We start from the raw sequence: 11877 nt of genomic DNA, 5'->3' as shown, positions 1-11877 counted from the left end.
GCGGGCTGCGGCTCTGCTCTGCGTGACCCTCCTTGCGGGCGTGAGCGCACTGTGGTCTGGGATGGTAAGTGTACACCCCGCCTGCAGGCCGGACCTCGTGGCCGCCACTCCCTGAGGCCCCTCTCTCCTGCTCCGGGCAGGGGCTCAGCAGTCAGCCTGACAGTTCTGGCAGGACTACTGACCGGTCCAGGGTGCCGCCTCCTCCAGGGAGCCCCCCAGCCCGGGCAGCACTGAGCCACGGCCCTTCCTGCCATCTCTCGCTGTGGCCTTGCAGGCCGTCCCTCACCAAATAATATTTTCCAAGTTTTTCCATCTTACAGCATCACGCCATCAGCCAGCGTCGTGGGACGTGTTCTCTGAGTTCAGGGCTGAGTTAGGAATAGGGCTCCCTGTGCACCTCCCTCCTACTGATCTGCTACTGGCAAATCTAGTCACAGCACACACATGCACACACGCGCCTGCACACACATGTACACACAGATGCGTGTGTGCACACATATGCACGCGCTACAGGTCCACAGATGCACACAGATGCACATGTGTGCGCACGCACACATGCACACTACACACAAGCATCTGCACACCTCACGCATGCACTGCACACTGCACATGTGCGCGTGATAAGGCACATGTTTGTGCATGCACACTGCGCGTGTGTGCACATGCGCACAGGTGCACACACACTACTGATCTGCTACTGGCAAATCTAGTCACAGCACACGCATGCACACACGCACCTGCACGCACATGTACACACAGATGCATGTGCGCACACATGCACAGACCCTGCACGCATATGCACACGGTACAGGTCCACAGATGCACACAGATGCACATGTGTGCGCACGTGCACATGCACACTGCACACAAGCATGTGCACACCTCACGCATGCACTGCACGCTGCACATGTGTGCGTGATAAGGCACATGTTTGTGCTTGCACACTGTGCGTGTGTGCACACGCGCACACACACTCACCCTGCACATATGCACGTGCACACTGCACACACACGCACAGGTGCACACACGCACATAGCCACTGGCTTAAACTCCTTCAGTGGAGGAAGAGGATTCCCCGACCTTCCCCCACCGCCCGCACTTAGTGTGACAGATTCACAAATAAATTACAGATATCCGGTTAATAGTCAAATTTCAGCAGATGATGAATAATCCCTTGGAGTCAGTATATCGCTGTTTAAGTACCTGTACTTAACCATTTTCTGTTGTTTACCTGAAATTAAAATATGAGGGCATCTTATATTTTTTCCGGCCACCTGCCCCGCCTCAGCTGTCCCCTGCTCTGCCACCCTGGTCTGCAGGCTCTCAGCCAGCTCCTCCCCAGGTCCCACCCAGGTTTACTGCACCCTTTCTCGGGGATGGGGCCCAGCAGCCCAATTTTCAGGAACCCCTCCAGGTGTTCCTGTTGAAGATTCAGGGTTGGAGACCATGCTCCATGCCCAACTGGGCACAGTGCCCCTGAGCGCTGACGGCGCACGGGGCCCTGCACGAGCTGCTCCCTCCCCCTCACTGCCCCCCTCCAAGTCTCCCCACCCTGTGGCCCGGCGGGCATAAGTCCTTGGCACTCTCAGAAGACAGCGTTAAGTGTGGTGTCACCTAGATGCTGTCCCTGGCTCCCCGCCAGCTGCAGAGCTTTTACCCACTTACGAAGCTGTGTGTGGGCGATCCTTGACGGGTTAGCATGTGGGAGACGCCCGGGAGGGGGCCTGGGGGAGGGTTACGCTGGGCCTCACGTGTGTGGGGGTGCCGCCCGGCAGCACGCAGGAGGTCTGCATGAGAGTGTTCTCGGGGGCAGCCACGTCCAGGGGCCCCGATCACCAGTGAGTGACAGCTGTCTGGCAAGGTTTTGCAGGGCATGCAAAGCAGGCGCTAAACGGCTAAAACGTTGCTTGTTCGGGCTGTTTTTCAAACACTCGAGTGCGTAGAAATTCAGTGCCACAGGCTTTCGAGCGAGCAGGTCGCAGCCTGCAGTGGAGGAAGAAACAGCCTGGGACCACTGGGCACAGACGGCCGTTGGCTCTTTTGTGCGACGCGCATGACGGAGTGGTGGCTGCCACGTCTGTGCCTTTCCCCATCCCCCGGGACGAGCACGCGCACAGCCGCACCAGGGCTCCCGTGCCACCTGGCGGGGCTCGCCGGGGCCCGGTGAGCTGCAGCGCCTCCGGGAGCACGGCCCGGCCCCGCAGCCCCGGTCCTAGGCTGTACGCGTTGACAGCATCTCTGGAGCAGCGTTAACGTCCAGCGCGGGGTTCAGCTCGCTGCAGTTGGGCTCAGTTCGTGAGCGTCGGCTGATTGTCTTGCTAAGCAACGATTGTCTTTCCGGAAGGAAGCAGAGCATCGTCGCATGTCGTCTCCACGTTGCAGTCGAACAAATTGAAAAGGCTATTTTTTTCGCTTAATTACATGAAATTTGTTTTTATTGTCTCTTCTCAGCTGAGAGGTTCCTTCATGACTTTTGCCCGAAAAAGAAAACCTTTCCAAAGCCAATCTCTTGTGCAACTTAGAGACGCGGCTGCCTGCGTGTGGGGGACGGCCTGCACGCGGCCGGCGCAGGAGGGGACCGAGGCACGTGAGGGCCACGTAAGCCGGGGGCCCGGGGCTGGCGGCTTTGCTGCGGATTCCCGCGCTCACTGATAAAGCACGATGGTGATTTTGTGCCGCATGTCATTGCAGAGACACAGGTTGTCCTGAAGCACTTTACAGCTTACAAGCCCGTTCTCCTCCATTAACTCCCTATGCTTTAGCGTGACCCTGTGGGGTGGGCTTCGTGGCTCTCCCCAGCACACACTCGTGCGCACACCCCCCTGTCCCTTTAGTCAGGTATTTGAGTATAGGCACCCCGACCTGAGTGCGGACAAGTTGCACCCTGACGCCCAGCGGGGTCCTCGGCCGACACTGGGCAGCGCCCAGGCGTTCCGAGGCCAGCCGGGTGCAGCCATGATGCTGTGTGTTTCACAGCACGTTACTGTTCGTCAGGCACTTTTCCACGCACGTGGCCTTCAAGTCCATCGAACAGCCCTTCATGTAGGCAGGCACTCTGAACCCTGGCACTGAGGAACAGGCCTGTGTGTGGCGTGCGCACACCTGCCTGTGACGTCACGAAGGAGGGAACTGAGATGGGGGGTCCAGACCCGGCACCCCGGTCCCCTCTCCCAGGCCCAGCGAGCTCGCCGACAGAGCACAGGCCACGTAAAGCCGGGGCCGCGAGATGCTTCGGGCCCCGCGAGCATTTCCTGACCTGAGTCCCTCCCGCAGCACCCCTGCCTGGACGAGTTTGCGTGTCTGCTGGATGAGCTGCTGCTCAAGGTCACTGGCTGCTCCGACAGCCCGCGGTCGCCTCGTCCAGAACAGCGGCCTGGGGCCCCCCTAGAAGCCAGGCCGGAAGACCAGCCCTCGGCGAGGGCTTCTGCTGACCCAGCTACTGGGGTAAGTGAATGAAAATGTATTTGTCAACTTTATCTTTTAAGTCCTACAGGAGGTTTGACACAGTCCCTGGTCCAAGTCACAGCCCCACTTGTGTGTTTTGTAAGGGTGGGTGACACAGGTGCCCAGGTGGCCTCTGGCCGGACCTGAACTGCTTAATGATGAAAATGTACAGTGTGACTTCAGCTCGAGATAGATGGTGGCGGCAATGTCTCTGTGTCCTCTCCCTCGTGGTTACAAGTGGGACCAGCGAGGGGACCGAGGGGCCCAGACGGAAATCCCAGCCTCCCAGACACTCAGGAAGGTGTGGCCCGTGGCCGGGATCCCCAGGATGGCGGCCGAGCACAGTGAGGGTGGCGCCATCGGAGCGGGGACACCACCACTCCAAGGGCGCACGGGACAGGAGGACGAGCCGGGCTCCAGGGCCAAGTGCGTTCTGGCGGTGGCTTCTCTGAGGGCCGGAGACTCTCTGCAGCCAGAGCACTCGTGGCCACACGTTGGGGTGGCCGTGAGTGGCATCCCCCGGCGACAACGAAAACCAGAGGTGCCTGCCACTCAGACTCACCCAGCACCTCCCCACCCCGTAACCACCGCCACCCGGAGGCGGCTCCCGCGTGCAGAGGTCGGCAGCCGGGTGAACACAGGTCAGCCCTGGATCTGGGCGACGTGCTGCGGGGAGGGCTGTGACAATGACAAGTGGCCTCAGAGAAGGGGCGAAGGTCGGGCCTCTGAACGTGGTCATCGTAGACGGGTCGGCCCAGAGATGGAGGAGACGGCTCCGGACACGTTTCTGTGAAACAGTAATTATCGGGAGCAAACTGGACCAAAGCATCCCCAATTTAAAAAGGCGAAACTCTATACCAATTTTATTGATTTTAGTACTGAAAAAATCTACATTCAACATCGGCAAACGCAATTCGGCCTCAGGTTAAAAGAGTAATACCCTATGATCGTGAGTTTTAATCAGGAACAGAAATGTTTAAGTATTAGAAATACTAAATAACCTTTATCAGAAATGGAGACTAGCATTTGACGTTCTCCACGACTGCGTTTGATGCAAGGCAATATCTGTTGCTAATTTTTAAACCATATTCATGATAAAAAAGGAATTGATGAAGTTTTTTAAAAACAAGAATATAGCTCAAGTTTGAAGCCAGTGCTGTGTCTAACGATACCATATCCGAACCACTGCCACCGGGTGAAGGACAAGGACAGACGGCCAGGTCAAAGCCCCACAGCACCTTATTCTCACCCCTCCCAGGCACCTTATCCCACTCAGGCGCCCGATGACACCCCAGCTCGAGCGTGCAGCGTGGCCGGTGGTGCTGCGGGCACGTAGCATGGGCCACTATGACCTGTGTCCCGGGCAGCTGGCCCAGCCGGCCGTGCCTTCGCCCCTCCGACATCCCCTTGGTTAGGTGTGGGCAGTTCTCAGTGGCAGCGAACCTCTAACCTGGTTTTGTTTGGCAGGCCGGCCGCTCTGCGCGGTCACCGGTGTGTCCCAGCCGCAGGGTCCTGGTCTCTGCAGTGGGTGTCGCTGTGTTCCCGGGGCAGAGCGGGGACGCACTGGCATGGGAGCAGGCGGCCTTGGGGACAGAGCCTCCTTTGTGTGTTGGCACCTGAGGGAAAGGTCTGCGGGAATTTCCTAAGTCCGAGGCAGTGTTCTCCATCTTAACGATTAATAATAAAGATTTGTATCTTTAGAAACTGGAAGGACTAGTTGCCGGGAGCGACCCATAACCACCTACAAGTCACATCGTCCTTTGTGTTTTACGGTGACTCACGGCTGTGACATGCCGCGGGCCGCCAGCCCGTCCTCTCCCGCCGGGCCCCTTGGCTGTCCTCCCCAGCGGCCCGCTCGCCCGGGAGAGCTCTGCAGTGGGCGCTTCTCACCGAGCACAAGGACTGTCCCCTGGGCAGCTCCCTCCCAAATTATCCATGCCCGGCTGGCAGGGGTGGCCAGGCCACCGAGGTCGCCCATGCGCCCTGGAGATGCCAGCACCGTCCCCCACAGTGCCCTCTCGACTCGCTTTTATGAGCACAATTGAGTCAGGCAGGGACATCCAGGAAGGCGAGCGCCCAGCCCCGGCCCGCCCCGGCTCGCCGAGCTCCGTGTCACTCACTCCCGCCCCCCTCAGTGCTGTCCAGGCCACAGTCAGTCGACAGCACTGGAGTCTTGACAGAAGCCCCGGGGCAGTGCGCGCGTGGACAGGGGCCAGATGGCGAGCGAGCGGGGTCCGCCGGGTCTGACGGAGGGTGCGCAGCTCTCGCCGAATTCTTCCGCAGCTCTCGTAAGTCCGAAATCATTTCCGACGAAAAGCGTCTAGAAACGAGCTCTCGTGTCAAGCAGAACGATGGCAAAGCGACGGTCGTGCGTGCGGGTGCCATTCGTTTTGCTGGCTCCTGCTTTTTTGAGCCATTTCATGTGTCCGAGAATATCCTGGAATTTTTCCCCTGATGGACATCACTAGGAAAGCTAATTAAATTTAAAAAGCTAATAGAACTGTTTAGATATGATTTACAAAATATGCCAAAGGTGACAATAACCAGACAAACACGTCGACGCGGCCGGCCCTCGAGATGAGTCTCGCTGCCCTCGCGGGCTGCCCGTGGCGACTTCACGAGCAGGCACGGTCCCCCGGCTCTGAGCCACCCTTGCCGGCAGACGCGGCTCCACCCCCTTCCACGTGGCCGTGCGCCGGGCTGGCCCTCAGGGCGCCGTGGGCGGGACGCGGGACTGCTGCCCCAGGATGTGGAGGGGCTGAGAAGGCTGAATTCTCGAAGACGTGACCGCACCGTCAGCCAGCGGCTGCTGGAGAAGGTTCTGTTCCAGCTCAGAGCCTGACGAACCGTAATCATGTCCCGAATAACGAGGGGAATGACGTCCCGGTGGCACTGGGGCTGCCGTGACAGCGCCTCGGGCAGAAGCGGCGGCGGCGTCCCCAGCTGGACGGTGGCGTCACCAGGCGGTGCTCCCCCGGATGGGGGGCGGGCGCAGGCCGCGCCCACGTGTCACGTCCCCAGGCCCGTGGCAGCACAGTGTCCAGCTTCCCGTGACGCGTCCCTGTGTTTGCGTCTGTCCAGTATTTTCCTTTTTCGTAAGGACTCGGTCACCTCGGGTCAGGGCCCCCTCGTGACCTCATCTCAGTTTGATCATGTGCCAAATAAGGTCACGTCCACGGGTCTAGGGGCTCGCACTTCCGTGTCTCTGGGGGAACACAATCCAACCCATCATAATCACATTTAAATGACTGTCGATATGTGAAGACAAGGGTTATATAGTTTTTTAAATTAATTCCATCTTTTTGAGAAATTTAATTCCACCAAACTGACAAAAGCGTCCGACTCACCGTTTCTCACTGTCTCGGCCTCCGTTACGGAGGCCCCCGGGGGAGCGTGGCGCGTGCTGGTCCACGTCGGTGATCATACAAACCGTAGAGCCAGCGGATCATCTGAGTTCTTTGACTTTGAAAACGAATTCTGTTTTGCTGACTTATAGAGCAGCTTTAAGTGGGAACAGTGTTGGTGTCCCCGTGAGCCACCGAGTGTCCGTCCTGACAGGGCCTCCCCAGGAGACGGACTCCGCTGGTGACACAGGAGTCCACTGAGGCCAGGAGCCCGAGGGGCAGCTCAGGTCAGGGCCCCAGAGACACAGCCAAGCCTTAAAAACATGAGAGGTCATCACAGATTGGCTTGGAGGGGACAGTCTGCAGGTTTGTCCTAAATAACTGGTCCTGTAACATGACACCGAGGGGCTTGACAATCAAGGGGCTCTAGTGGGCCCGGGGAGGGGAGGAGCAGATCCAGGAGCTTCCCTGTTAGACCCCGCTCCCTAACTGGCTTCCCTCTGGCTCGTCTGGGGTGGGAGAGAAGGGATCCAAATCCCAGCCAGCACCCGTGGGTGTGCCAGCCCCAACAGTGCCAGCGCCCGCTGCCCGGCGTGGGCACGCCTTCGGTGGGCAAGTGCCTGCATAACGAAGGCGTCACCTCCCTGTGGCGGGGGGCGCCGGCCAGGCTGACCTCCCTGATGCCTCTCACTATTCAGTTTTGTAAATATAAGGGAACTGGTGAAGTAGCGCCAAGCACTAGCCTTTGGCCTCGGAGAGCAGAGTCCCTAGGGGAGCTTCCTGCGCGGTCGGCCTGCGATTCCCCGTCCCAGAGCTCGGCACGCGCCCGGGCCGCCCCCTCAGCCTCTGCTCCCAGAAGCTACTGCCTGTGCTTAGTGTCTTCCTGGCCCTGCTGTCGGGCCAGGAGCAAGGAAAGCCGATCGTCAGCGTTCAGGAATGTGAGCCGACCTTTAAGAGAGTGACAGCAGGGCCCTGCGGGGGGCCAGCGTTTTCCTCAGAGTCTCTGGCTGACGAAATCTGTGAATCTCGCAGATGCTGCGTCGGAGCGCAGAGGGCAGAGGCCTGTGCGGGCACGGCCGTGCCACGGAGTGACAGTGATCGGGACAGTGCCGTAGTGGCTGGGGGACCCACGGACATCATGGGACCGAGCAGAGTCCACAAACGGACGCTCGCAGGCGGGCCCGGCCGCGCCTGACGAAAGCTTCGCCGTGGCGGAGAGTAACGTTTGCGGCGATGGCGCCGGCACGATCGGACGTGCAGAAGCGGAAGGAGGGGAAAGAATTTTAACCCACACCTTACGTCTACAGAAGTTCACTCAAAATGGATCACGGACGTAAACGTAAAATCTAAAACGTTAACGTCCTCGAAAAAAGAAAAACTGAAGGAAAAAATCAACGTGAGCCATAACAGAAAAAAACGATTAACCAGACCTCATTGAATTTAAGATGTTGGCTCGGCAAACCCCACGCGAAGACGGGGGGTGGGGGGGGAATCCTCACGACCCGCGAGCTCGGCAGAGGGCCGGGGCCGGGGCCGGGGCCGGTGCCAGGGCCGAGACGGTGCGAAGCTCTCGGCGCAATGCCGCGCGCACAGCTCATGAAGTTAGGAAACGGGCCAAGATTCAAGAGACGTTTTACCGAAGAGAACGTGCCGATGGCAATAAACGCATCAAGGACACAGACGTCGCCGGCCACGAGGGCAGCGCAGAGTCAGACCACCGCGAGATGCCACCACAGACCCACGGGAACGGCGAAAACAGAGCAACACCAAAACGGGGGGTGGGGGGGTGCAGAGAGATCCCACCACACGTGCGGGGGGAGGTCAACGGCGTGGCCTCTGGGGAGTAGCCGGGATTCCTTATGAAATGAGACATGACAACATATGACCCAGAAACAGCCCCTTGATCATCCATCCCGGGAAATGCAGACCGACGTCCACACAAAACCTGCCCCAACCTGGAGACCTCCCGCTGCCTCGCACGGAGGGGGTGGCCGCCCTGTGTCACCGTCCCACCGTGGGCACGTCCTGGGCAGGCAGGGCAGCACTGGGTGCGGACGGGCAGCCCCCGGCCCGAGCTGCGCCGGAGAAGGGCGGCCGCGTGCGCCTGCGAGAGCCAGCACTCGGGAGCTGGCGGACGGTCCCCTGGGCCGTGCCCGAACTGCAACGCCCTGGCTGCTCCTCACTCGGCCATTTTTCAGGGTTGGATGTGCAAGGCGGAGCCTCTCAGGACGAGGGACTGTCTCACTCCAGGAGAGAGAGGCGGCTTCCTGTGGCCCACTCTAAATCTGGGGTCTGTCCTGCAGCTGAACCCCCTGCGTGTGCAGCTGTCACCGGGCCCTCGTGTCACCCCGCGGGCACTGGGGCTCGGGAGCCCGTTCGAATGCGCTGGCACGCTGGCTGCTGCTCTGGCTGGGCATAAAAGTCCTATACCCCCGACCCGGGAAGCTCACACCTTCCGCCAGCACCCGCGATGGGGTGGCCTGGCTGGCTGGTGAGCGGGGTGGTCTCAGACCACGTGAGTGTGCACCATCGTGACCCGAGGGCACGGCCCAGGCGCGTGAGACGCTGCCCACCGGTGAAATCAAGCACATTCCGTGGCATCTGCTGTGTCATTAAATCGCAAAAATAAAACGTCGAGTGAAAAAGTTCGTTCCAGAAGGACGCGGTTACGTAAAACTGCGTTACTCCGCGTCTCTGACTGTGGACCGACCGTCTGTGGACCGTGTGCGGTGCGGCACCGTCTGCGGAAAGGCGGGCAGCAGTCCGAGGGCGGGCGGGCGCTGGGCCCTCCGCGGCCTCTCTGGGCCTTATTTCTTAGTGAAACTGCCACAAACACGGCAGAACGTTGGCGGTGCGCACACGGCCGTGTCGCTGTTCTCTGTAGGTTTGACGTGCGTCTTGCTTTTCGATGGCCTTGGTCCGTCTCAGACTCAGAGCACAACCTCACACTCCCCCCAGATGCGGACGCTGGTTCTCATGGTGGCAGCGTGGACACTTCAAACATAAACGTGGATCTGTGCGGTGGAGACTTCTCCCAGACTGAACGTCCCCAGACCAGGGGCCTGGGGACAGCACCGTCACGCGGCCTGACGGCGGGGGGAGCAGAGACACTTCTGCCACAAAGCAGGAACCGAAGCTCCCTGCAAGTCCTGTGTGAAGGCGGCAGAGGGCCGGGTGTCGTCTGCGGCCTGCCTACCCCACGTCTCTTCCGGCCTGTCCCCGCCGACCGAGTCCGCACAGTGAACCCACACGGACACAGCCTCCGGTGCGGGAGAAAGGGGACCTGGTCACCCGGCCCTCCCGCCGGTGAACAGACCCTCCCCCTCCTCCGCCTTGAAACCAGGGCAGTGGACGAGGCACGCCCTTCATCACCGTCAGGGGACCTGGGACGTGAGGAGGTTCAGAGTCACTCTCTGGTGGCCCTGGAATGCCACCTTGTTTCAGTTAGAGGGTCAAAGTTCAGAGGTCAGCAGGGCTGCCCCAGCCGGCCCTGTGTGGCCGGCAAACAGGCCACACGGCGAGATGCTATGATCGGAATTCTGCTCAGCCAGCGAGTACAGAGCGCTGGGGTCACCGGGCCCCCCGGGGCTACGGAGGGGTCCCTGCGGCTGTCCCGCCTCTGGTGACAGAAGACATCAGCCAGCTCAGAGCAGAAGGAAGGCGCCTCTGCCGGGCGGCCCACCCCCTGGCAGACTTGCTAATGCACCGGTCACCGGCGTGCACGGACCACGAGGACACTCGGGCAGGCTGGCGACCAGGTAGGGACACGGCGCTCATTCAGGCAGAAATGTGCGCAGTGGGCAGGAAGCAGGACCGCTGGCCACGCCGCGGTCAGCGCTGAGATGGGCACAGTCCGGTGGGCCGGACGCCACAGACTCGGGTGGCTGGAGGCCCAGGGCCTGTCGCCTGCCAGACGATGAGAAAGCCGACCAAGGAAGGCCCGGTCACAAAGGCTGGTGACTCTCGCTGCCAGCGGAGTGTCCTGGGTGGGGTGAGGTCGTGGGACCCGCCTCACCCCCTGCCCTGGGCCCGGGCCTGGCCGCCCCGCAGACTCGGGTCTGGGACCGTGGACAGACTCAGCTCCAGCTCCGACTGTGGACGCAATGAGGGCACCGGGGTGTGGGCCCTGGCCGTGCCCGGGGACAGTGCTGTCCAGCAGAGTGAGGGTGACGGTGACTTCAGCGAAGGAGGAGACACAGACAGCGAAGCCCACGAGAGCTTTCCTGGTAGTCGGGACGAAGCTTCCAGGGAACTCAGGAGTCAGTCGGGGTCCGCAGGGCTCCATCGGCCCCCTTCAGCGTCACGGGAAGGCCCGGCTACGCCCACCTGTGCCGTGGGCCTCAGGAGACACGAAGGCGAGAGGTCCCTGGGCCGGTGCCCTGTCTGCCTTACGGTCTCTGTGCACGTCGCAGCCTCGGTCTGTACTGGCCGCCATGGCAGAGGCCACGCAGGACTTGCCTCGCAGTCTGGAAGCCGGAAGTCCAAGGTGTCGCGGGCGGGTCCCTCCCCCGGCTGAGGCTGCGAGGGGGCAAAGGGCGGGCTCCAGGCCTCTGTCCGCGGCCCGCGGACCCGTGGTCCCCCTCCGTGTCTGCGTCCAAACGCCCTTCGTGGAAGGACAGGCTCAGGCACGGGGACCCTTCCTGCTCCAGACGGCGCCGCTTCTGCAAAGCCCTCTTTGCTGGCAAGTTCACCTGAGGGCCGTGGCCAGGGTGCCAGCATGCGGGCCCCGGGGACGCACTTCGGCCGCAGGAAGCGACAGCCCAGCCTCAGAAAGGCCGCGGCGAGCGGTGCCCCCCATCAGCCGTGGATCAGGGCCACGTCGTCGCGGGCCCCCTGCCACCGACTGCTGCCTTCGCTGGTCAGTGGCCGTCAATCTCCACGAGACCAGCCGTGTGAGGGTGGCGTGGCTGCCCTCGGGCTGGCAGGCAGCGGGAGGACGCCGAGGAGGACGCCGAGGAGGACGGCCAGCACTGAGGGCTCGGTGTGCGCGGACTGCGCCCGGCAGGGTCCCCGGGTCCTCTGCCCCCGTGCACAGCCCCGGAGCCACCGGGCCGCATAGGGACAAGGACAGGATGCAAGTACCGCTCTT

General features: G+C 61.2%; 1 protein-coding gene across 1 annotated transcript in view; it reads left to right on the top strand.

Moving 5' to 3' along the window:
* The window catches only part of PKD1L1 (polycystin 1 like 1, transient receptor potential channel interacting), a 64692-nt gene extending 53388 nt beyond the window's left edge, over positions 1-11304 (top strand). The window contains exons 40-49 of the mRNA XM_025046514.1: positions 2452-2598; positions 3274-3444; positions 3683-4085; positions 6156-6262; positions 7645-7726; positions 7821-7899; positions 8338-8566; positions 9092-9279; positions 9673-9804; positions 10839-11304. Coding sequence (XP_024902282.1) covers positions 2452-2598; positions 3274-3444; positions 3683-4085; positions 6156-6262; positions 7645-7726; positions 7821-7899; positions 8338-8566; positions 9092-9279; positions 9673-9804; positions 10839-11304 — 2004 coding nt within the window. The remainder of the gene's footprint in view (positions 1-2451; positions 2599-3273; positions 3445-3682; positions 4086-6155; positions 6263-7644; positions 7727-7820; positions 7900-8337; positions 8567-9091; positions 9280-9672; positions 9805-10838) is intronic.
* Positions 11305-11877: the final 573 nt, after the last annotated feature.

Source organism: Pteropus alecto, unplaced genomic scaffold (assembly GCF_000325575.1).
Source record: "Pteropus alecto unplaced genomic scaffold, ASM32557v1 scaffold214, whole genome shotgun sequence".
Taxonomy (NCBI): domain Eukaryota; kingdom Metazoa; phylum Chordata; class Mammalia; order Chiroptera; family Pteropodidae; genus Pteropus; species Pteropus alecto.
Note: the sequence above shows the minus strand (reverse complement) of the source record. Positions and strands in the feature narration are given on the sequence as shown.